Genomic DNA, 24,137 nt, shown 5'->3' with positions numbered 1-24,137 from the left:
CTAAACCATGCATCAACTCTTTTGCTCTGGAAAATATGCTCACCATAACATTTTTGGTTCTATATGAAATAACTGTCAACAACCAGTGATTTTGACATTCACGAAAGATGAAGGGTATGGGAATGAATGGGCTCCGGAAAATGGTGGCCATCCATGAGAAAGACGCACTCCTTAGGAGTCCTTGGTATTAAGATCTTTAGTCAATCCAACGGATTTCAAGTTACATCTAGACAAAACCTGCCAGCTTTGTTGAGGTGAATTACCAAAGGTAGATGAGCTAATGGAAGCTTTAAGGACAGTCTCATTAACCATCAATCCAGGATGGTTTCATGTAACCCTGTGAGAAGGGAGGGATGTGGCAAAGAATGACTTTTGGGGTCTTTGTACACATTGGTACAGTTCCTTTTTGTAATTTTATTCAAATTCAATTAACATATAGACTATTGTTAGTTACAGGGTAGAGTCCAGTGTTTCATCAGTTGTATATAACACGAGCAGTGCCCATTACATCTCGTGCCCTCCTTAATGCCCATCACCCAGTTACGCCATCTCCCACCCTCCACTGCTCCAGCAACCCTCAGTTTGTTTCCTATGGTCTCATGGTTTGTCTCCCTCTCTGATTTTGTCTTGTTTTATTGTATTCTCCCTTCCCCTATGCTCCTCTGTTTTGTTTCTTAAATTCCATGCAGATGTTGGCAAGGATGTGGAGAAAAGGGAACCCTCTTACTCTGCTGATGGGTGCCAGATTGTACAACCACTCTGGAAAACAGGATGGAGGCTCCTCAAAAGTTAAAAAGTAGAGCTACCCTATGGCCCACCAATTGTACTACTAGGTATTTACCCCAAAGACACAAATGTAGTGATCCAAAGGGGCACGTGCACCCCAATGTTTACAGCAGCAGTGTCTGCAATAGCCAAACTATGGAAAGAGCCATTCAATCAACAGATGAATGGACAAAGAAGATGTGGTGTATATATACAATGGAATATTACTCAGCCATCAAAAAATGATATCTTGGTGCCCCTGGGTGGCTCAGTGGGTTAAAGCCTCTGCCTTTGGCTCAGGTCATGATCCGAGGGTCCTGGGATCGAGCCCCACATCCAGCAGGGAGCCTGCTTCCCCCTCTCTCTCTGCCTGCCTCTCTCCCTACTTGTGATCTCTCTCTCTCTGTCAAATAAATAAAATCTTAAAAGTAAAATTTTTTTTAAAAATGAAATGTCATTTACAATGAGGTGCTTGGAACTAGAGGGTATTATGCTAAGCGGTATAAATCAGAGAAAAATAATTATCATATGGTATTGTTCTATAGGTTAGGCCTTAAAATTCTTGGAGGAATGTAAAGTAGTTTGAAAGAAATAAGGCTGTGGTGTCCAATTACCTAATTTGAAATCTCAACTCCACCTCATACTCTCCGGGTGACTTTGAACAAATTACTTAATCTGTGTTTGCTTCCTCCTCTGAAAGCATGGATTATAGTTATGATCTAGCCCGAAAGGTTGTTTTGAGGATGAGGTAATTCACGTAAAGCACACAGCATAGCCTGATATGTGGTATCAGATCGACGCATATAGAATAAGGCTCAGAAATATTCATTGTTGTTGTTGTTTTTAAAGATTTTATTTTATTTATTTATTTGACAGACAGAGATCACAGGTAGGCAGAGAGAGAGGAAGGGAAGCAGGCTCCCAGCCGAGCAGAGAGCCCAATGCAGGGCTCGATCCCATCACGACCTGAGCCAAAGGCAGAGGCTTTAACCCACTGAGCCACCCAGGCGCCCCAGAAATATTTGTTGTTAAAATGAACTAGGCTGGGCGCCTGGGTGGCTCAGTGGATTGGGCCGCTGCCTTCAGCTCAGGTCATGATCTCAGGGTCCTGAGATCGAGTCCCGCATCGGGCTCTCTGCTCAGCAGGGAGCCTGCTTCCTCCTCTCTCTCTGCCTGCCTCTCTGCCTACTTGTGATCTCTCTCTGTCAAATAAATAAATAAAATCTAAAAAAAAAAAAAAAGAAGAACTAGGCTGGGTCTCTGTTCTGCCAGTGCGGGGGGAGGTGCGGAGGGTGGGGAGAGTGCAAACAAGTTACCTGTTAATAGGGTATTCCTACTCCTGTTAACAGGATGCTCTAACGGGAACCGCTACCATTTATTGCACACTTACTAAGCCCAATGAATTAAGGGTGGGCCACTCCTGATTTTAGGAGGAAGGCCCCACCCCACTAGACTTCCCAACCTTCGCCTGAGCTGCCAAAACTGCCTTCCTCAGAACAGCTCTTCCCGAATTCTTTTCACCAATGTGTGAGTTCCCAATAGGTGCCTCAGCAAGAGTGTTTCCAGTGGTGTAGACGCGCAGGAACGTCTGGTTGGAGGGGTTGGAGAGAGCTCGTGAGCTTGCGGGGCGCGTAGAGCCTTCTCTAACAGTTTGCCTGCAAGGGGCTGGAAGGCGCAGCGTGATGTTTCATGTCTCTGGAGCTGACCGCGACGCCAGCATACGTGTAGGCCGGCAGGAATGAACCAGCGCCGAGGGCGAAGACAGCCCGTGTCCGAGAGAGGGGATCGGTTAATCGCAGGAGCCCAGATCAAGCACGTGAGGCGGGCACCAGAAGAGCTTGGGAGAGGCTGGCCTTAAAAATGAGATTAACTGCGTCCCCCCGGGTCCCACCCTAAATCACAAGGTTATCCAGATGATGTGAGGCTAAAGAGAAAATGTAAACTTCCCCGGCCGAGGAGCTCCGGGACGGTAACTGACCCCCACCCCACCGCCAGCTCGGCCGCAGAACGACCAACTTTGCACATGCGCGGTGGGCACACGTCGCGTCGGCCTGAGGCACTCTCGCGAGAAGAGCCGTGCAGGCCGGGAAAAATGGCGCCTCCCAGCCCCCGAGAGCCGAAGGCCCCGACTGCCACGAGCGCCGCCAACCCCGACGGGGAAATGGTGCTGCCGGGCTTCCCGGACGCGGACAGCTTCGTGAAGGTGAGTTCGCAGGGCCTCCGGAGGCACCGGGAGCAGCCCGCGTTCGGCCGGAGGCGGGTCCGGGCCCTCTCGGCGGCCGCCCAGCGGGTCGCGCGCGCCCCGCTGCGGAGCCCGGGGCGGGGGTCGAGGGGCCGCTCCCCCCGCCGGCCACTTCCCCTCCGCGGCGGAGATCGCACGCGGACACTGAGGGCCGCCCCGCTTCCCAGGGCCTTCGTTCCCACATTTGAGTCCATGCAACTGCGTGGAGTGTGGAGAGCCGTGTCCGCGTCGTGGGAAGGGCTTCCTTGTCACCCTGATGCCCCAGCCCTCGCGACCTCGTCCCGGCCCAGGTCTGAGCCACCTAATCACCTCTCCGAAGGGCCTCGGCTGCTGTAGGCCACACCAGTCGGCGTCCTCCGCTCCCGCGGCCAAGATGATCCCCTTTTCCTCGTCTGTGGTGCAGTCCTGCATAATCCCAGACCCTGGGTTTAATGTCACCTGTTACAGCGGCCACCGAGCTGGCCTCCTCTAGGGCCGTTTATCAGTGCCTCCTCGAAGGAACACTGAGGGGACTGTGTAATGTTCTTTATATGAACAAACAAAACTAGGTTTAAACAGCTGATGCATAGCTGTTACAAAACCAGAAAACTAACATAAATTGTAAGTTTGCATTGTGTCTTCCCCCAAACTCCACTCAGTTAAGTGGGTCATCATTAGTCCCTGTCATTATTCATTTGTTTGGCTCTGGCTGGGGTAGTTCCCGGACCACTAGCCATGGTCCTGATTTGGTCATGGACCTGCTCACCGGCTACCATGTGTCCCCCACCATGACGCAAGTTCCCACCTCCTTTCTCTCTGGTCTCCCCCTGGAAAACACTCATTACACAGCTCTCAGTGATGTCATTTGGCCTTCACATGCCCGACCATCATTTCTTTAGGACAGCCACTTGAGACTTTTTTTCTCATTACCACACAACAGTTAAAATAGAGAACTACTTGGCACTAACGGAAACAGACACAAGTCCCGTTGTGGGCAGTGGCCATTATAATTTGGTCAGCAAAGGATCTAGAGTGTTCTTCTGTTTTAGATGTTGCCCACATGAAAACACAGAAGTGAATTCTTGTAGAAGCTCATGGAACCGAATTTGAACAGTAATAATAATAGCACTAATGTGCTCACCAGGCACCACCCAGTGTGATTTTATTGGTTCATTTAATCCTCACAACTCTATGGGGTGGTCGCTTTTATTATGCCTGTTTTTTGGAGAAGGAAACTAAGATCCAGATAAATAACTTAACCCAGGATCACAGTTAATAGGTAGCAGAGCCAACATTCAGACCCAGGCCGTTTTGAATATTTATCATATATGCGTTTGTTCTCTCTCTCCCCACTCACACAAGAAGGTAGGCTCCAAAACTTGGTCTGTGTTCACTGTTGTATCCTCAGAGCCTGGGGTAAAATCAGCATTAAATGAATGTTTGTTGAATATATGAAATACACCATCTAGCACAATGTATTATATATAGCAGATTTTTTTAAATGTTTTATTTATTTATTTGACAGACAGAGATCACAAGTAGGCAGAGAGAGAGAGGAAGGAAGCAGGCTCCCTGCTGAGCAGAGAGCCCAATGTAGGGCTCCATCCTAGGACCCCGGGACCATGACCCAAGCCGAAGGCAGAGGCTTAACCCACCAAGCCACAAGCCACGCAGGTGCCTTGTGGCTTGAGAAAAGTGAGTTGCGGAGTGAATGGGGATCCATATTTGAAACATGCTTGTTTTTTCTGGTTTTTGACAGTTTGCTCTCGGGTCAGTAGTGGCAGTCACCAAGGCATCTGGGGGCCTACCACAGTTTGGCGATGAGTATGATTTCTACCGAAGTTTTCCTGGCTTCCAGGCATTTTGTGAAACACAGGGAGACAGGTTGCTTCAGTGGTAAGTACTATATAGGATTTTCTCATGTTGAGAGAAATAAATAAAGAGAAATAGGTAGTTTTTCCTAAAATTAGTTTTTTCTTAACTATTTTTCTGTGCTGTAAAGAGCTCTAAGGGCTCCTGGGTGGCTCAGTTGATTAAGCATCTGATTATTAATTCAGTTCAGGTCATGATCTCAGGGTTGTGAGACTGAACCCTTAGGCTCCACGTACTGCTTCTCTTTCTCTCTCTCTGTCTCTGTCTCTCTCAAATAAATAAGTAAATTTAAAAAAAAAAGGAAAAGCTATAAAATATAAAAATGAGAGTCTGGCTGGGTCAATAGGTAGAGCATGTGACTCTTGATCTAGGGGTTGTGTGTTTGAGCCCCATTTTGAGTGTAAATTACTTTTTAAAAAAATCTCTAAAAGAGACAATGGATTTTGTTCAGGGAAATGTTATTTGGTAAATTTTGAGTTTAACTTTTAAAAAATATATTGACTTATGCACCTATACGTAGACAGTGAATCTTTCTGAATTAAGGTGGGACTTAAAAGCCTAGATCCAGGATTCTATCACACAGTTTGCAGCGCTGTGGTTATTACCTTTTTAATAAGTGTATGAACATAGTACACAGTGATTTTGTTTAACTGTTGCATGACAGAGTTAGAGCATCTGTTTTAGATTTCATGATAAAGCTATGAAGGCAAGTATATTGTTTACATAGTATGATACATTTTTTAGAATTTAAAGAAAGCTTTGAGGTTATTTCTTCCAACCCTTTAACTAACAGATGAGGAGAGGGAGTCTTAGTGAGATTTAGGAGATTGCCCCAAACCGCACAAATAGCAGTGTTTCTGCTATAAGGGTGCAGGTTTTACTACTGTTGGGTCCATGGTCAAAGGAGCGAGACTGATGCAAAGTGAAGGTCAAGCAAAGCTTTATTTCACGCCAAGCATCGAGAATCAAACTGATCGGCCAGGGCCGTCTCTTGCAAAGAGGCAACCTCTCTCTTCTTTACAGACTAGCTTTTAAGGGCAAAGGCCATGTGGTTGGGCCTGGCCACGCACAGGTGGCCAATGAGATTGTAAAACACACAGAGAAAGCTGCACAGTCCTGCTAGGTCACACATAAGTGACCAATTGAATTACAATTTACCCTATAGTAGATACTTGAACTAACCTATCACCTTGGTCAGAATTGGCGCCCAAAGGGCGAGGCCCATACTCCTTGGTAGCTAGGAGACAGTATGCATCCCCACCGATTGGATACCTCCACCTGGCCTGACCCACCTTTGTATTTAGGCTTTATTACCTGGGACTGGTTTCCGGGACTTGTTTTTAAGTAAGTTCCCTGAAGGGGGCAGGGCAGGGTCAGAATGCTGCTCTGGCTAAATAGGCCCTTACACTAGTTTAATCAAAAAAGTATTGGGGAGGGGTTGCCCCTGGATGTCTCAATCAGTTAAGCCTCCGATTCTTGGTTTCAGCTCAGGTCATGATCTCTGGGTCATGAGCTCAAGCCCTGTGTCGTGCAGCAAGGAATCTGCCTCAGATTCTCTCTCTCTCCCTCCTCTTCTAACCTTCACCCTCATTATTGTGCGCACACGCTCTCTCTCTCTTTCTCTGTGTCTCTAAAACAAATAAAATCTTAAAAAAAACCCATATATATATATGAATATATGTATATTCATATATGTATATGTGTATATATATATATATGTATATATATATATGTATATATATAAACACTCTGAGCCAAGGCTTTCAAGCTTTCTCCCAGATTGGGAACAAATGAATACAAGCTTACAAAGTAACCTTGGTTTTCCTGTCCTTCCTAGTATGAGTAGGGTAATGCAGTACCATGGGTGTCGAAGCAACATTAAGGACCGAAGTAAAGTGACGGAGTTGGAGGACAAGTTTGATTTACTAGTTGATACCAATGATGTCATTCTGGAAAGAGTGGTGAGTGTTACTTACTCTTTTTTTTTCTTAGATTTTTTTTTTTTTTTTTTTAAATTTGACAGAGCGAGAGAGCACAGCAGGGGGAACAGCAAACTCCCCGCTGAGCAGGGAGCCCATTGCAGGGCTCAATCCCAGGACCCTGGGATCATGACCTGAGCCGAAGGCAGGTTCTTAATCGACTGAGCTACCCAGGTGCCCCATCACATTACTCTTAAGATAATTAACAAATGGGGCTTCTTGGCCAGCTCTGTTGGAAGAGCAGGTGACATTTATTCTTGGGGTTGTGAGTTTGAGCCCCAACATAGGGCATAGAGATTACTTAAAAATAAAAATCTTAAAAAAAAAAAAAAGATAGTTAACAAATGAAGAACTTTTTGTATTATTAAAATGTAAAAAGAAACTCCAGCATCTGAGGAAATGAAAAGCATAGCATTTCTTATTCCAACAACATTCCCTTTCTGACAATTGGCTTTTTTTCCCAAAGATAACACAGTTGTCTTCAAATATATGACTTCAACCTATCACCACTCAGTGGAGGCCTATTACAAATCTGCGTTCCAGATTTGCAAATCCCTATTTGTATTGCAAAAGAAGAGGCTTCTGGGTGCAGAGCCCAACCAAAATTTAGCCCCCCGCCCCTTTTTTTAAACTGTTATCTACAATCTGCTAAACAGCCTGACTCGCATGATTGGAAGGAGATGTGTATCGTATAATCTAGCTGACTGTCTACTTAGACCTAATTCTACAGCAGAGCATTACAGAAAAACATAGAGATGATCCAAACAAAACTAACCGTCAACCATGTGACAGTCCTGCAGATGTTTCAGTCTCGGTCTCCTGTCCTTGAAGTCATCTCTCCATAATCTAAATGCCCACAGGTCTTTCAGCAGTTTCTCGTATTTTATGATTTCAAGTCCTACCATGCTACTCTTTGTCACCTGGATTCCCAAACTGACACCGCACCCCTGCTTCGATTGAAGAGTAGATTAGAATCCCCTTCACTGTCCGAGTACCATCGTTCTATGTTTAATAGGTGCAATCTAGGGTCTTTTATATTCTTTCTGTGGGCCACATCCCACTGTTGAATCATTTTTTTAATTTTCAGTCCAACTGAGAGCAGTAAAGGGATTTGATCGAGCGTGGGGAGTGGCCAGTTACAGCTCTGTCTTTGAGCAAATAATGCTTTAATTACTTGGGATGGCTCCCTTGTATATATATGTTCTCACACGTAATTCTCTGAATCTGTTTCTTAAGAATTTTAGGTAATTAACCTATTAATCCTTAGAGGAAGATGCTAACCTATGACATCCTCTGCCCTTAGGGTATTTTACTGGATGAAGCATCAGGTGTGAATAAGAATCAACAGCCGGTCCTCCCGGCAGGATTGCAGGTTCCCAAAACGATAGTGTCCAGCTGGAACCGGAAGGTGAGGGCTTCTTTGCCAATCAGCTAGAGCTTCAAGGATCTGCTTTATAATAGGGCCTTTGCCCATCCTGTTCTGCATTTCTCTTCTGATTTATTGGATGCAGCACTGGCCATTGCCTAACTTGTTCTCACAACCCGATGACCTCTTGTCTCCTTTGCCCCCCACAACCTCTCGCACGCACACGCACATTCTTCCGTGAACGCGCTCAGAAGGGCATTCCCATTGACAAATGGGTATTTACTTTTCTTTTTTTTTCTTTTCTTTCTTTTTTTCCTTTTTTGGAATTTACTTCTCTAATTCATCCAGTGGCTGTGTTTAAAAGTCTTTGTATTTGTTACCACAGGCAGGAGAGTATAGCAAAAAAACAAAATCTGAAACTTTCCGGTTGCTTCACGCAAAAAACATCGTCCGGCCTCAGCTTAAATTCCGAGAGAAGGTCGACAACTCCAACACTCCGTTTCTTCCCAAGATCTTCATCAAGCCCAATGCTCAGAAACCCCTGCCTCAGGGTAAGGCATGCGAAAGGAAAGGGGAACATGTCTGCCTCAGGAGGGGGGAAGATGTCTCCCGCCCGCCTTCTTTTCTTCAAAAGGAGCCACCGACCTGCTCTGTAACTAGGCAAGCTGTGAGTGTGTTCACCTCTTTGTGATGGCGGCGTTGTCTCTGCTTGGGTCTCCAGCACTCTCTAAAGAAAGGAGGGAGCGCCCGCAGGACCGGCCGGAAGACCTGGACGTTCCCCCTGCGCTGGCGGATTTCATCCATCAGCAGAGAACCCAGCAGGTGGAGCAGGACATGTAAGCATTTGTTGAACTTTCTACCTTCTCCCTCAGTTTCATGTTTGTAAAATAATCAGTGTAACAAAGAATGTGAGGAATGGGTGATTGTTATCCTTATCCTAACAGCCGATCGGTAAAACCTCCTGTTTGTGTTCACAGAGGACCTGCCTGGGCAGCATCCCGGGTAACCCTCACTCATGGCAGCCCTGAGAGGGAGCGGTCGCTCTGGCCCCCCCAGTCCAGATGTAAAGAAAAAACAAGGGGTGCCGTGTTGCCTTCCCACACAGCCAGAGCCTGAAACCCCAGGTGTCCTTAAACGGTCCTTCTTCCCTGCTATTCTGCCTTTCTTAGCAGGTGGGGACCCCAAACCGTGAGGTAGGGACCCCTAGTCAATTCAGCAAAGAAAAGGCGTTTTTCACTGGCAGCATAAGCATCTGTAAAAAAAAAAAAAACCTGCTTAAAATAGACAAATACAAATAGACCTTGCATGAAGGAAGCAGGTGGTAAGAACTCGGCTAGCATTGGTCTTTTTCTCACATGTAGCCACAGTCTGGCTGGGCAGCATTCCTTCAGGCCTCGCTCTGCACTGCGAGGCCACAGGCCAAGTGCTAAAGAAACAGAGGTGATGAGAGGCAGTCCTGCCCTCAATGAACTCACAGACTTGGGATTTTTATGCAAGTAGATGATAGAGGAAAAAAAAACAGAGAGCATTTGGCATCTGACCAACTGTGATATGGGCCCCATCCTCTCTGACCTCACAGGTCTGTTTGCCAGACCACAGGGAACTGCACGTTATACTTTTTTTTTTTTTTTTTTTTAAGATTTTTATTTATTTGACAGAGAGAGAGAGAGAGATCACAAGTAGGCAGAGTAGCAGGCGGAGCGGCGAGGGGGAAGCAGGCTCCCCGCTGAGCAGAGAGCCCGACGCAGGGCTTGATCCCAGGATCATGACCTGAGCTGAAGGCAGAGGCTTAACCGACTGAGCCACCCAGGCGCCCCTGTTGTACGTTTTTGTATCCTCCGCAGTGGCAGCTGTGCAGCGTTTGGAAATAAGAGCTCACGTCCTTACAGAAGGGTAGATCTCTAGTGATCATGTTGTTAAGGGTGAACCAGTTGGACCTGATTTTTTTTTCTGTTTTTGGATGCCCTTGAATTATTAAAATCATGGTACTTTTTATGGCGATAAATTATTTTCACAATGGCTTCTGCTCATTTGTTTTCACACGTTGGATTAAAGCAGTTGTTTTTCCTTGAACCATGGAATTCAGCAAAAGGATTTTTCTTTTTGTTTTCACTTTTTCAGGTTTGCACATCCTTATCAGTATGAGCTGGATCACTTCACTCCACCGGATTCAGTCCTGCAAAAGCCACAGCCTCAGGTTAGCACCTAGACCTCGTTCACGGACACTCTCTGAGGAACCCAGGAAAAACCAAATCAACACAATTCGGGCTTTTCTTAAGTGACTTTACAGTAAAAGGTTGCAATGTCAGTTCATCTCTTGAGCTCCTGATGCATTTTATGCTCTAGTGAAGGGTGATTCTGAACATTCCTCTCTTTTTCTGCCTGTGCTTCTGTGCCCCAGTTATACAGGCCTGTGGCGGAGACGCCCTGCCATTTCGTGTCCTCCCTGGATGAGCTGGTGGAACTCAATGAAAAGCTCTTGACTTGCCAAGAATTCGCGGTAGACTTAGAGGTAAGTTGTGAATGATGTGGAGTGAAATTCTACATTTTCTAGGAGTTACTCCCTACCTGAGGAGTATAAAATTAAGAGTAATAGATCTGGAGGCGCCTGGGTGACTCAGTGGGTTAAAGCCTCTGCCTTCAGCTCAGGTCATGATCTCAGGGTCCTTGGGCTCTCTGCTTGGCAGGGAGCCTGCTTCCTTCCCCCTCTCTCTCTGCCTGTCTTTCTGCCTACTTGTGAGCTCTCTCTCTGTGTCAAATAAAAAAATAAAAATCTTAAAAAAAAATTAAAATAAAAAAATAAAAAGATGAACAGATCTGGGTTTGGTTTTTTGCTGCTGTTGCTGTTGTTTGGCAAAAACCGATCAGTCGTAGAGCTGCTTTTATAGCTGCCCTCCCAAAATCAGTCAAGGCAAGCCTGGTGTGATCCATTTTCCCTGTTCTCCCCTCTCTCCGGGAGTTAGCACCACTCGTACAGGAGCTTCTTGGGGCTGACCTGCCTAATGCAGATCTCCACCCGAACAGAAGACTTCATCGTGGACACGCTGGAGCTTCGCAGCGACATGTACATTCTCAACGAGAGCCTCACAGACCCTGCCATCGTCAAGGTCAGCCCCTCCTGTAGCTCTTGCCTTTGAGCCCAGGATTTAAGTGCTGTTCGGTTTACTGTTCCATTATGTCAACAGAGACCTGGTGAGGTTGGGAGAAATCGTTGTGATCTACATCCCGGCCCCACGCACTAAACCACTTTTGTTTCTAAGCCCCAATTAGAGCAGCTTAAACTGTGGCTCGTTGCCACCCCGAGGGACGTTCCGTCATGTTCCTGACGACTGCAGCGAGCCTGCGCCATCAGGATCCTTTGCACTTAATGACCACCCTTGAAGCTAAGAGAGCTGCTTTCTCAGAATCACTGGCTGGAAGCCATTTCAGACTTTAAGAGTGTGCAGTTAGGAGCCCGTGAGGCCGTTGGTCCAAAGAAAAAGAAGCTTTTAAAACTGAACTCATCTTAACCTTCCTTCTGGCTTCTGATTCCAGCGTCATAATAACCTAGAGGCTAGGCTCATTCCAGAGCACAAGTGGCCTTGAACGCATGGTGGCTCACGACTGCTTGTGTTTCCAGGTCTTCCACGGTGCTGACTCAGACATTGAATGGCTCCAGAAAGACTTCGGCTTGTACGTAGTGAATATGTTTGATACCCATCAGGCAGCACGCCTCCTGAACCTGGGCCGGCACTCCCTGGACCACCTCCTGAAACTCTACTGCGGTGTGGAGTCGAACAAGCAGTACCAGCTGGCCGACTGGAGAATACGGTGTGTGCCTGACAAGCACGGGCGGGTGGCTGCTCTGAGCCTCTTGGCCACACAGACCCACGTGCGGGTGGTGACCATGGTGGCACCTTGGCTTGCCTGGCGCTGGTCTGTCCTGCAGCTGTGGGCAGCAGCAGAAGCCTGACTAGAAGGTTTAGGGCAACCACGTGGAGCACGTGTTGGGCTCCCACGCTTCACAGAGATAGTGGTTGGAAGAGGCGTGCCATGTCAGTATCTGTGTCCCTGCCAGTGTCTCGTTTGAAACTTCCTGGTAGGGAAGGGGGTGTGTGTGTGTGGGGGGGTGGTGATGATCTCCCAGAGCTTCAAGGGAATTCTGAGGGACGTAAGTGATTGCACCTTATAGCGCATGGGAACTGTGGTGTGAGAGCGTGGTGGCGGGGTCCTGCCGCACTTTCTGGAGTCTGGGCTCTGCTGGATTGCTGTCAGGCTTCCTCCCTGAGGTTGTAGCTGTTGTCTGAAGAAGGCACTCGGCTTCCCTCCAGTTCAGCATTTCCGAATTTCTAAAGAGAATCTGGTAAAGCCCAGACTGAAGATGAAAACTGACAAAGTCTGAAAGCCACTCCCTGTCATTTAGCCATTGTCCTGTGCCGAGCACTGCACGAGAGCTCCCAGGGTGCTGTGCACGGTGGTCCCCACAGCAGCCTTTCACTTCACTAGGGAGGAAAGTGAGCTTACGTGACTGGTCCAAGGACAGGTGTGCGGAGCTAAGATTCAAACTCAGGATGGCAGGGCCCCTCTTTTCAACTGCATTGTAACCCTGCTGCCCTTTCTCCCCAGCTGTGAAGACAAAGGCTTGTCCCATTAAGATTTCAGGACTAGGGATATAATTATAGTATTGGCTGTGATAATCAGAGGCACCCAGAGTCCTCGGCCGCACAGAGCGGGCAGGTGACGTGGCCGCTTCTAGGGGCGAGCCGCAAAATCATTTCCTTCCTTCCATTCCCAGACCTCTGCCCGAGGAAATGCTCCACTACGCCCGGGACGACACCCATTACCTGCTTTACATCTATGATAAAATGCGGCTGGAGCTGTGGGAGCGGGGCAACGAGCAGCCCGTGCAGCTGCAGGTCGTGTGGCAGCGCAGCAGGGACATCTGCCTTAAGGTGCGGCCTCTGTCTCCACCCAGGCCCCGGCGCTTCGCTTTGTCCCCCGTGTGTCTGAGAAGAGCCGCACGTTCAGAGCCCAGGGCACCCTTCGGATCCCCACTGATCTTGACTATTCTGTAATATTTGGCAGAAATTCGTCAAGCCCATCTTCACGGACGAGTCCTATCTTGAACTGTACAGGAAGCAGAAGAAGCATCTCAACACCCAGCAGCTGACAGCCTTTCAGCTGCTGTTTGCCTGGAGGGATAAAACGGCTCGTAGGGAGGATGAAAGTTATGGGTAAGGGGATCAGACGCTCTTTTAATACCCGCTTTCTAGAGCAAGCAGCTTGGGTCGCGAGGAAATAATGCCTTTTTTCTCTCCACCATGGAAGATGGTTATGGTTTCCCCCAGGCTGTAGCCTTTACCGGGGCTGGCTGGCTGACTCTAAGGCCATTGCACTGTGTGTTTTGTTCCAGATACGTCCTGCCTAACCACATGATGCTGAAGATCGCTGAAGAACTGCCCAAGTGAGTTCCAAGAACTGATAACGAGGTCCTGACTTTCTCAGTAGAGACATTTTATCCCTCAGATCAGCTTCTCTGATCGTTAATACCTCAAGGCTGTTGACTCAGTAGATTGTGTTCTAAGGAAGTTCACAAGTCCAGAATCCGTGCCCTCCGGCTGCCCTGCAGGAACTAGACCTGAGCTGCAGCCGTTTCAGCGGTCTTGCCTCAGATGAGATCCAGTGCAAGTCTGAGCCCCCAGCATCCTCCGGGAAGGGAGGAAAGCGTCTCAGAGTCTCCCAGCTGTCATTGCTTCCAAACCGAGACTCCTGACGGTTCTGAGCCCTCTCTGATGTTAACTGGAGGATAAGCAAAGAACCCAGGTGCATTGTCTTCCCTTGAGCCTGGTGCAGTGCTGTGGCTCCGCAGAGCTGTGGGGCTCCTCCCAGCTCTCCCAGTTAGCCCGAGGCGAGCTGCCAGAGGCGCCAGCAGCAAGCTTGGGGCCACAGAGAACACATGTGGAGGCCGCAGGCCCAGACTGCCCCACTGGGCAAGAGTTTCCCAGGTCGTCACCCTAGCCGTAGCGTTCTGTTCTCATTTGGAAGCCTGTGGGGGAGCTGTGTCCCTACATAATGAGTTGAGTGTGTGCTTTCTTGTCTTCAGGGAACCTCAAGGCATCATAGCTTGCTGTAACCCTGTCCCACCTCTCGTGCGGCAGCAGCTCAATGAGATACATCTTTTAATCCAGCAGGCCCGGGAGATGCCCTTGCTCAAGGTAGGAAGCTTTGCTGCTGAAGGTTCCAGGCCAGCGGACCTGTTGTGTCTTCTGGCCCCCATAATCTCCCCCGTACATGATCTGGTCTCCATTCTATAAAATCCCAAGAAAATAATGGGGCTTGGGAAAGCCACTAGACAGGTCTTTCCTTTTTTTTTTTTAATTTGACAGAGATCACAAGTAGGCAGAGCGGTAGGCAGAGAAATGAAGGGAAGCAGGCTCCCTGCTGAGCAGAGATGCGGAGCTCGATCCTAGGACCCTAGGATCATGACCTGAGCCAAAGGCAGAGGCTCAACCCACTCAGCCACCCAGGCGCCCCCCTCCCTTTTTTTAAGATTTTATTTATTTGAGAGAAAGAGAGCTGGGGGGGCGGTGCAAAAAGAGAGGAAGGGAGAAGCAGGCTCCCCGCTCAGTGGGGAAGCAGGGAGCCCAAACCAGGGCTTGATCCCGGGACCCTGAGTTCATGACCTGAGCCAAAGGCAGACGCTTAACTAACTGAGCCACGTAGGTGTCCCGACGTGTCTGCTTTATGATTATCAAAAGCTAAAGCTCCTCATTTTTGTTTTTGTTTTTAAGATTTCATTTATTTATATTCAAGAGAGAGCACACGTGTGTGCACCATCAGGGGAGAGGGCAGAGGAAGAGGGAAAAGAATCTCAAGCAGACTTTGCACTGAGCATGGAGTCCAACATGGGGCTCGATCTCACGACCCCGAGACCATGACCTGAGCTGGAATCAAGAGTCGGATGTTTGACTGAGCCACCCAATTCGATTTTAATTTGGGGGACAGTTTTTCATTGTGTTGCCTCAGTAGTAATATTGGTAAATTGTATTTGGGATTTTCTTGGAAAGAGTGTGGATCCAGGAAGACTTAAAATCAGTTCCTTTAGAATGATAAGGAAGAAACTGAGGATAAATACATTTCAGTCTTCACGTTAAAATTTCTTTAGAAAGAATCTTGTGTTAGCTCTACAGTGGGGCCAAATAAAGAGAGAAACCCTTCTCCTAGAGGAGAAGCCCTTTCAGGCTCTTGGAAATCTTCTGCGTTGTGCCTGGTCATGATCAAGGGTTTCATTCTTTCATTCAACAACTATGACTGAGCACAAAGTGATAATAGTGCCAGGCACTGTATGGGCTGAAGGACGAAAGAACATCGCTGGGCTCTCGTAAAACCCATCCGGTGAAGGGCCGCAGTCCGCGCTGGGGGAGGCACATGTGGCCGCAGAGCTGGGGCGCCGTTCCTCAGGTGCTCTTTATTTTTCCTCCTCAGTCTGAAGTTGCAGCTGGCGTGCGGAAGAGCGGCCCGCTGCCTGGTCCCGAGGTAGAGTGCTGTGTCTGTCGTCTCTCTTCTGGGGGAGGGCACCAGTCGGGAGCCCGCAGCACCGTGGCAGAAAGCTTCCGCACACTTGCAAGTCCTTCATGAGGGCTATTGCTTGCTTTCTGCTGCAGAGATTGGAGAATGTTCTCTTCGGACCCCACGACTGCTCCCACGCCTCTTCAGATGGCTACCCTGTCATCCCCAGCAACGGTAATGTAGAGGTCTCTGGAACATTCTGGAAACTGCCTTCCGCACTCTCCATGAGGCTTTGACCTTACTGATTTCATCCCTTTAGGGCCTGCGCCAGCACAGAAACAGGCAAGCCTCTTCCCCGACCAAAGAGAGGAGACCCTGCCAGATACCAGATGCCTTATTGCTACTGCCGTCATCACGCTGTTTAACGTGAGTGCTAGGAAACATGGGCTGGGAGGGGGTTGGGTGTAGACCCGTCAGGAGTTTCTGCCACGAGTGCTGTGTCGACCATACCAGAGGTAACACACAGCAGCCGTGGGGACAGGCGTGGAGACAGATCTGCGGGCTTCCGCTGGTGGTGGGTGGAGCTCCATGTGGAGAAACGCCCAAGGAAGGGTTGACATCTGGACGCTTGCTAATGCCTAGCAGGGAGGATGGCGTGGGCCTCAGTGCCTCCGAAGCGGGACCTTCCCCTGCAGCCACAGGGGAGGCACGGGCTGAGCGCTCTGCCCAACTGCAGGGACCATGTGTCCCTCTGCAGCACCCGCCAGCACCACTGGCACGGGCCTGGGCTGGGAAAGAGGCAGCTTAGAAAGCATTTCTCCTCATAGTGGTTGATGAGAGCAAGGTAGGAGAGCACTGGGTGGGAACTTACTTCCCCACAGAGGGGCTGAGCCATGCTAGGCAGTGACTCTGTCCAGTCCCGGACCACGTAGTGCTAGACGACGCACCCAGTTGTGACAGAGCTTACCCGGTCTGTCCTGCCCAGCAGGTGTCTCGTTCCTGCCAGGGCTTCAACTACAGGCTCTTCGGGAAAGCAGGACCCGGGTGCGGTTGTTGGTCCAGAGGGGTGGGCGCTGCAGAGACCAGCGTGAAAGGAAAGCCCGCAGAGAAAACTCTGAATGGTGCACACAACAGACGTGCGAAAGGGAAAAATCATAATTTCTGCGAAGAAAGAAGCAGGCATACGATTCGTTTGGATAAAGATGAGTCTCCAGCGTAGCAGGTGTTCACGGGGGAACTGGGCGGGTCCATAGCTTCCAGGATCACGGGCCACAGCCGGTCCTTCACACCAGAGCGCAGGCCCAGCGCCGGGAAGGCGCCGTGTCGCCCACAAAATGTACTACCTCAGAGCTGACTTTCTTTTTCACGTCATCACAGACATTTAGATTGGGTCTTGCTTCAGTAATTCGTGAGCAGAGAAGTCCAGGAGCTTTAAAGAAGCAAGGTGAATGGGCAGCTAAAAAAAGGAGCATGAACTTCAGGCCACGTGAGCCCAGAAGCACGCACTCTGGCTGACAGAGGCAGTGGTGTCCCCGTGCTCTGTGTGGCAGGACCGTCACCATGGAGGAAGCAGAAGGATAGCACACATTCTGAATCCACTTGTACAACATGCAGTCACATCATTGCCCTGATGCCCCCACAACAGTTTATAATTCTTAATTTGTGAATGTCTCCCTATAACCTCAACTTCTAGAGCCCGACAGACCTGGGTGGGAGTCCTCATTCTGCCCTGTTTGCTGTTAGGCTCTGGAAGACTTAAGCATTCTGTGCCTCAGTTTCCTCATCTGTAAGATGGTGAGAATAACACTACCTACCTTATAAGTTGTAAGGACACAGTTCAATTCACTGGTTCAATAAATGTGTGTTTAAAAGCCCTCCTGGGTGCCGTCACAGGGTGTGACAGTGCCTCGTTTGCGTGAAAGACCTAAAGAGTTAGCTGGTTTCTACTGGTTTTTGTTTTTTGTTTTAAGATTTTGTTTATGTGTCAGGGAGAGAGAGAACAGGAGCAGGGGGAGCCGCAGGCACAGGGAGAAGCAGGCTCCCTGCCGAGCAAAGAGCTGGAAGAGAGACTCGATCCAAGGACCCCGGGATCATGACCAGAGCCGAAGGCAGACACCTAACCGACTGAGCCACCCGGGCGCCCCTTCTTACTGCTGTCACGATCATTCCGTCGCTCGCAGTGCCGCAGAACGATGATGGGATAAGCTGCTCACTTTCATCCCTGCAGGAGCCGAGTGTTGAAGAAGCTAGAAAGAGCCCATTAACGGTTGCCCAGAAGAAAGCCCAGAACATAATGGCGTCCTTTGAAAATCCATTTAAGATGGTAAGTAGGCGTCGCAAGTGTTCAGGGCAGACAGAAGAGGCAGAGCTTTCTGCCTCTCACCCGGAAAAGCTGCTGATGGTCTTTGGGGAGAGGGAGCCCCTGAGTCCAGCATGTGTCAGCTGTCCCTGGTGTCCGGGTGGGGGTAGAGTCGGGGTGTTCTCAGATGAACCCAGCAAGGACACCTCGCTCGCGTGCCGGTGAGCGGTGGCCAGGCGGATGCTCCGAATCAGACCTCCCGTGATGAAACCCCCCGAACACCCCTGTGCAGGGCCTGAGCGCATTCGAATGACAGTTTCCTTCCATTCCTCCAGTTCCTGCCTTCCCTTGAACACCGCGCTCACGTTTCTCAGGCAGCAAAGTTCGATCCGTCGTCAAAAATCTACGAAGTAAGTGTATTGGTCACCCTTTCCACGAGTGACTTTCTGAGGAAAGGGGACTTCTGAATTATCTGAACTAGGTTTCTGTCTTAAACCCTTCTTGAGGCTCCTGAAAATGAACACAAAAAATGCTTTATATATAAATACAAATAAGCATTTCTGGAGAGAGGGACTAGGACTTATTTCTGATTTTCAGAAGCCTTTGGGAACCTTTTAAGAAACAGGTCTTTGGTTTTTGTGTTTGGTTTTTAGTTGAAGTTTAATTTGTACGTAGCAAAGGGTCCGGATGTTAGGTGTTCAGCCTGACGCATTTTCACATGTGAATATATTACTTTAAGGCTCTCACAGGTGACAGGTTAAATTGTAAAACACTCTGTCTTCTATTGTTTGGCTTGATTTTAGCAGTATTATGGATAAGAATAAAGAAGCACTTTCCCTGGAGCCCCATGAGATGTTCCCGGGGGTCAGCGTGTTCGTTGTTAAAAGCCTTCTTCCTTCCTGCAGGGAGGACCTGCTCTGATCAGACAGGCTGGGGGGACCCTGGCTCCCTCTGCCCCCCCTCGCCCCCCCGCTCTTCCATTAGGCAGCGAGGGTCAGGCCAGAACCATGACGGGCTTGTACCCTGTCGCTCGTGGTCGGCCTGCTGTCTTCTGAAATGGGGAGTCAGATGGATGGTTTTGCCTTCTCTTCTCACGGGTTGTGGCCCTTCAGCCACATGTCCCTTACGTGCTTCTGCCCAATACCAGCGAGACATGTTCTCGCGCCACAGGCCGACGTGGTATCAGACAGCAGCTCGCCAGACTCCAGGAGTCCTGCCTTGAAGCCCGGCTCCACCATTTGCTAACCGTGTCCCCCCAGACAGATCATTTAGCTTCTCTGAGCCCATTGCCCATTTCCAAGCGGGGGTGACGAGGATGCCTCTGTCCCAGGATTACGGGAGGGATTGAAAGAGAGGATGGGCAGGAAGGCGTCCGGCTCCGGGCCCGGAACCCAGTTGTGCTTTGTCTTTCTCGATGAGGATTTTATACACAAAGCCAGCATGAGATTTCTGTTTTGTGTGTCATGAGATTTGGAATTTATGACTAAGAAATGTGCGTCGTCACCAGGTTAGTATGCCCGGCATCCCCTCGTTAAAAAAATGAAGCATTCCTCGGTGGCTGAGTTTTGGAGTGTTTTCGTTTGGTTTGTTTTCGTTATAGATCAGCAACCGCTGGAAGCTGGCAAGCCAGGTGCAGACGCACAAAGGGCCTAAAGAAACGGCCAAGGAGAAGGCGGCGGAGCAAACAGGTAGCCCTCGGCTCCTTGTGTCTCAGCCCGTCGGGGCGTCTGCCAAAGAGCCGGCCTCGCACATGCTTCTGTTTGTTCCACAGAATGCCAGTAGCTTCTGTTTGTTCCACAGAATGCCAGTACGGCCGTGAACAAAGCCCTGCCCCGCCCCGTGGAGCCTGCCGTTCCCGGGGGTCGCGGGCAGTGCACCCATAAGCGTCCGTCCCTTCTGACGGCAGTTGGCCCTCCCGCGGTGAGGGGGTGCTGCTTCCCCACCAGGTGTAGAGAAGGCGGTTGGATGAGTGTGACATTGAGCAGAAACGGGCTGCTTCTAGGGGAAGAGTGGTCCATACTGGTGGCCCAGCGAGCCCCAGGCCCCGGGGGCGGTTGCTGTCTGGGCATGCTCGGGGAATGGCCAGGAGGCCAGTGTGCCTGACGGGGGGAGAGCAGGACAGTTGTAAGGACGTGGCTTGTACTCCGAGTGGCCCGGGGAGCTGCGGAGGGTCTGAGCAGAGCAGTGGCCTGCACCAACCAGAAAAGCTCGCTCCAAGACCGTGGAGGGCCCAGCAAAGAGGGCGAGGGTGGGAGGCCAGGTGAGGGCCACCGGCTCGGCCAGCACGGGAGCAGAGGGGGCAAGAAGTGGCCCAAAGCCGGCGTACCCCATAGTGACCCCAATGGTACTTGATGACGAGTGGTGTGTGGCACAAGAGAGGAGCAGGGGAGCCGGAGGGGCCAGAAGGGCTGGTCCTGAACAACTAAAAGAGGGTGGCCAGCGACAGAGTGAGAGCACACAAGGAGCTGGTTGGGAAAGTGGCTTTGTTCTGGTCTTTGACATGTTTGGGTTGTGGCCCCTCAGAGCGGCGGCCCACGGGCTGCCGGGGCTCGGGGTGTCGGGGGAGGGGCAGGTGGGCTGTCAGCCTGCGTGTGAGCAGAACCTCCGAGCCTGAGCTGCAGGGGCTGGGGCGGGGTGCGCGGGCAGCGTGGGAGACTGGGACCGTGGCCATGGCCGTGGCCGCCAGGTGAGGAGGGAGGCTTGGCTGCTGGGGCCGCAGCTCCACAGGCCGTGCTCTCTTGCAGCCGCGCGGGACCAGGCCAAGGAGGAGTACCAGGCGACCGCGGAGCAGGCCGTGTCTGTCCGACAGCAGGCTGCCGTACGTGCCGGCCCTTCTGCTTTCCCATCTGAGAAAAGAGAAGCCCCTGGTCATGGCAGGCGGGCTTGTCCTGCGCTTCCGATTAAATACTTCCGCGTCTGTCCTGTCCACCTTGGCTTGTCAGTCAGTGCCTGCCTCCTTTCCCCTCAAAGAAGTTTATATTGTAATTCCTCTTAGATGATTCTTTGTGATGAATCTATGGTAAATAGACCCCGCCCCCCCCCCACTCCAGTGGTAGACAAGGCCCTGAGGCCCACTAATAGCCAAGCCTCTTGTGCTTTTCAGTAAAAGACCTGATGTCATCATTCTCCACCGAGGAACTTGTCTCACCTGGCGCTAGCCCCGCCCAGGCTCCCAGCCGCCTGCACTCCTCTCCCTGTCCCCGCGCCCACGGATGCGGCAGGCCCTGGGCCGCTGGCCTGGCTGTCACGTCCGCTCCCGTGCATCCTTCCCACCGTGTGTTCACTCTACAGCTGGAGAGTGCGGCCAAGAAGAGAGAGCGAACCACAAGTGACCCGAGGACCACAGAGCAGAAACAAGAGAAGAAACGACTCAAAACTTCCAAGAAGCCAAAAGACCCGGATCCACCAGAAAAAGATTTCACCCCTTATGACTACAGCAAGTCAGATTTCAAGGCTTTTGCTGGTGAGGCCGGGACTGGTGCCCTTTAAGGAACGTCTGGCCCTGTTAGGAGGGAGGAAGCTGTGGAGGAAAGAAAGTGTGAGCTAGGCACAGACGAAGCCCGAGAAAGACACAACTGTCACCCAAGCCCTCTGAGAGCCATGCAGGGAGACGGCATTGTGGGGCCGTCAGGTGCCACCCGTCCACCCCACCCCCACCCTGAGCGCAGCTGCCTCGCCGGGGCCACACTGGTCCTTGTGCAAGGTGGCGTTCCCTCTAACAGCGGCTCCATCTTTCCTCACAGTAGCTCGGGCCCAGACAGACATACAAACACGGCAAGGAGTTTGGGAAGAAACCTGAAGCCCGGGCGGGGGGCTCTCTGGTCTCAGCCGGGGAGAGTTCATCTGCCTTGGCGGGGCTGTGGATGGCACTCCTGACGGCAGAGCGGCCTCCTTGGCAACATGTCCCTTTGAAGAGAGGAAAGGCAGGGCACGGTTGTCACTCCAGGGCCCAAGAGACTGCCGGTGGCACTTCCTGATGGGCACACAGAGACCAGACTGGATGGCCTTGATGTAAGAGGAGCTAGTGCTCTAGCCACCTGCCCGTGAGCTGGGACTAGGTCTGTGAGAGAGGAGCCTGGTGTTGGGGCCACCCTTTCCCACTGGGGACACGACACATGAGTTGATGTCAGCCCGAGTCCCTGAACCTCCTACAGGGGTGGCGAGCTGACCGCCCACCCTTCCTGAACATTGTGCGCCGGCCCTGCGGGCAGCCCTGTGGGTACATCGACTCACATACATGCTCACGGGTCTCTCTGCTCTCACCTTCCAGGAAACAGCAAAGCAAAACCTTCCCAGTTCGATCCAAATAAGCAGACCCAGCCCGGCAAGGTAAGAAACACACTTGACATGTGAAACTAACAGGATTGTGTATGTCAGCTAGGCTTTGGTTCCAAATTCAAATGCAAAATACAAGATACCATTAAAAAGACAGTAAAATCTGGAGAATTCTCGCCTGCTCATGGGGCTTTTTCTCCCTCTGCCTTTGCTGGGAAGACGGCCTGGCTGGGAGTCGTCTCCCTCGGCCTCTCCTTTCCCTCAGCTCCTCTCTCCTCGAGTACAGACAATACCCATCAGCTAGTCCAGCAATAAAAAAGGAGCTTGTAAAGAGGCTGAAGGGCTGGCATGTGGTTTGAAGGGGTGTTTGCTGTTGGCTGCCATGGGGATGAGCTGTAGGCCAGAGACACTCCCTCGGGGGCCCGCACAGGCCTGCCTCTGCCCCGTGGGTGTTGCTGCCAGCCAGAGCCAAGCGTGGCTGCAAGTTCAGCATCCGGAGGGTGAGACCTGTGTGGAGCCCTCCTCTTCTGTTGGTAGCCCCTGCGGACAGCCTTGCCTTCAGAAGCACCCAGAAAGGCCCAGTTCTCAGAAAACCAGGCACACCAGTGGTACTGGAGTCTTGGACGGGCCGGCTGGGCTCCTATGGGGTTTCCTGCATGTGTCCTGTGGTCAGGTTGTCCCTCGACTGAAATGGCTGTTTATCTTTTCAGAAATGCGTTGCACCCAAAAAACTTAAGCAGTCGGTGGGAAACAAAAGCATGTCCTTTCCAACCGGAAAGTCAGACAGGTACGTGGGGGAGGCCAGCGTATGGGCTCAGAGGGCCCAGCTGGAAAGCCTCAGAGAGCCTCTCGAGCGGATCCGTCTGCCCGGCGGGCAGCGGAGATGGGAGGAGGGAGGGCCTTGCCCTGGGCCGTCCCCCGCAGCAGCTGTGTCTGCGCCCCTCGCCGCCTGCTACTGTACAGCTTCCCGGGGGCCCCTCTGAGCCGACGGACTCGGAGTTTTCCCAGATCTTCCCATTTCTGAGGAATGAGGGAGGAAAAAAATCAGTGAGGAAATGTGGCTTGTCATTTAAGAATATTTTTTTGTTAAAAACATGAAACCTTCATGCTCAGGCCAGAGCCTAAAACCAGAGGACTCACCCCTAGGGTGTGGCCTGGTTGACGAGGCAAGCTGCCTTTCGGTCTTGGCGAGCACAGCCACCCTGGGGCCGCAGAGTGCTTCCGCAGCCCCCTCTTGTCTGCCAGAGTGTGGGGAACACGCTGCTGCCCCGCTCAGTTCTCCAGGGGCCCCGAGTGAACCATGCCGCCCCAGCTGGCCATCCCTGAGGTCTGCAGTGCTTTGCGAAGCGGCTGAGAGCAAACCTCCAGCCAGACGGGGAGAAGTGGCTCGTCTGCTTTCATGCCGTCTGTCTCTGCAGGGGTTTCAGGCACAGCTGGCCAAAGAGATAGAGGCGGAGGAGACCCTTGGAACTCCCCAGAGGACTGGAAGCACCGAGTGGTGCTGCTGCTTTTTGTACGGACCCCTTTTTAAACCATTAAAAATAATTCTTGTTGGAAGAAAGCGGATTCCAGACTTTTTCTTTGCTGCCACCTCAGGGCTGGCAGGGAGAGGACAGAAACTCGCTCGGAGCCCGGGCTTCAGCTTCAGCCATCTGGGGGTAAGTGTGCCTTTGAGGACACTGAGAGTTCTGGGGGAACCCAGAACCACCCCCGAGAGGGTGTGAGTCACAGGAGACTCAGAAAAGGGTGGCTTCCACGAGGCTTCCATGGGGCACTGACTCTCCCTTTCCAGGGGTCCTCAGGTCACGCCACTGAGGCCGCATGGCGTGGACCTTCTCGGGAAGATTGGCTGCTGGAGCTTTAAGAGCCAGC

General features: G+C 50.9%; 1 protein-coding gene across 1 annotated transcript; it reads left to right on the top strand.

Annotated features, from left to right (window-relative positions):
* The first annotated feature begins 2,816 nt into the window (after nucleotides 1–2,816).
* On the top strand, nucleotides 2,817–23,826 carry EXOSC10 (exosome component 10). Its single transcript, XM_059375456.1, has 25 exons — nucleotides 2,817–2,968; nucleotides 4,746–4,882; nucleotides 6,696–6,819; nucleotides 8,141–8,245; nucleotides 8,589–8,754; nucleotides 8,925–9,039; nucleotides 10,325–10,400; nucleotides 10,605–10,715; nucleotides 11,167–11,310; nucleotides 11,823–12,013; nucleotides 12,978–13,134; nucleotides 13,268–13,416; nucleotides 13,596–13,646; nucleotides 14,286–14,397; nucleotides 15,668–15,718; nucleotides 15,847–15,925; nucleotides 16,011–16,117; nucleotides 17,919–18,014; nucleotides 18,326–18,400; nucleotides 19,591–19,678; nucleotides 20,735–20,808; nucleotides 21,282–21,453; nucleotides 22,261–22,319; nucleotides 22,976–23,052; nucleotides 23,684–23,826. The coding sequence occupies exons 1-25, from the start codon at nucleotides 2,858–2,860 to the stop codon at nucleotides 23,712–23,714; spliced, it is 2,658 nt and encodes an 885-aa protein (XP_059231439.1). The 5' UTR covers nucleotides 2,817–2,857; the 3' UTR covers nucleotides 23,715–23,826.
* The last annotated feature ends 311 nt before the right edge of the window (nucleotides 23,827–24,137 follow it).

This window comes from Mustela nigripes, chromosome 14 (assembly GCF_022355385.1).
Source record: "Mustela nigripes isolate SB6536 chromosome 14, MUSNIG.SB6536, whole genome shotgun sequence".
Taxonomy (NCBI): Eukaryota; Metazoa; Chordata; class Mammalia; order Carnivora; family Mustelidae; genus Mustela; species Mustela nigripes.
The sequence above is the reverse complement of the archived record's forward strand: the minus strand, read 5'-3'. Positions and strand labels throughout refer to the sequence as shown.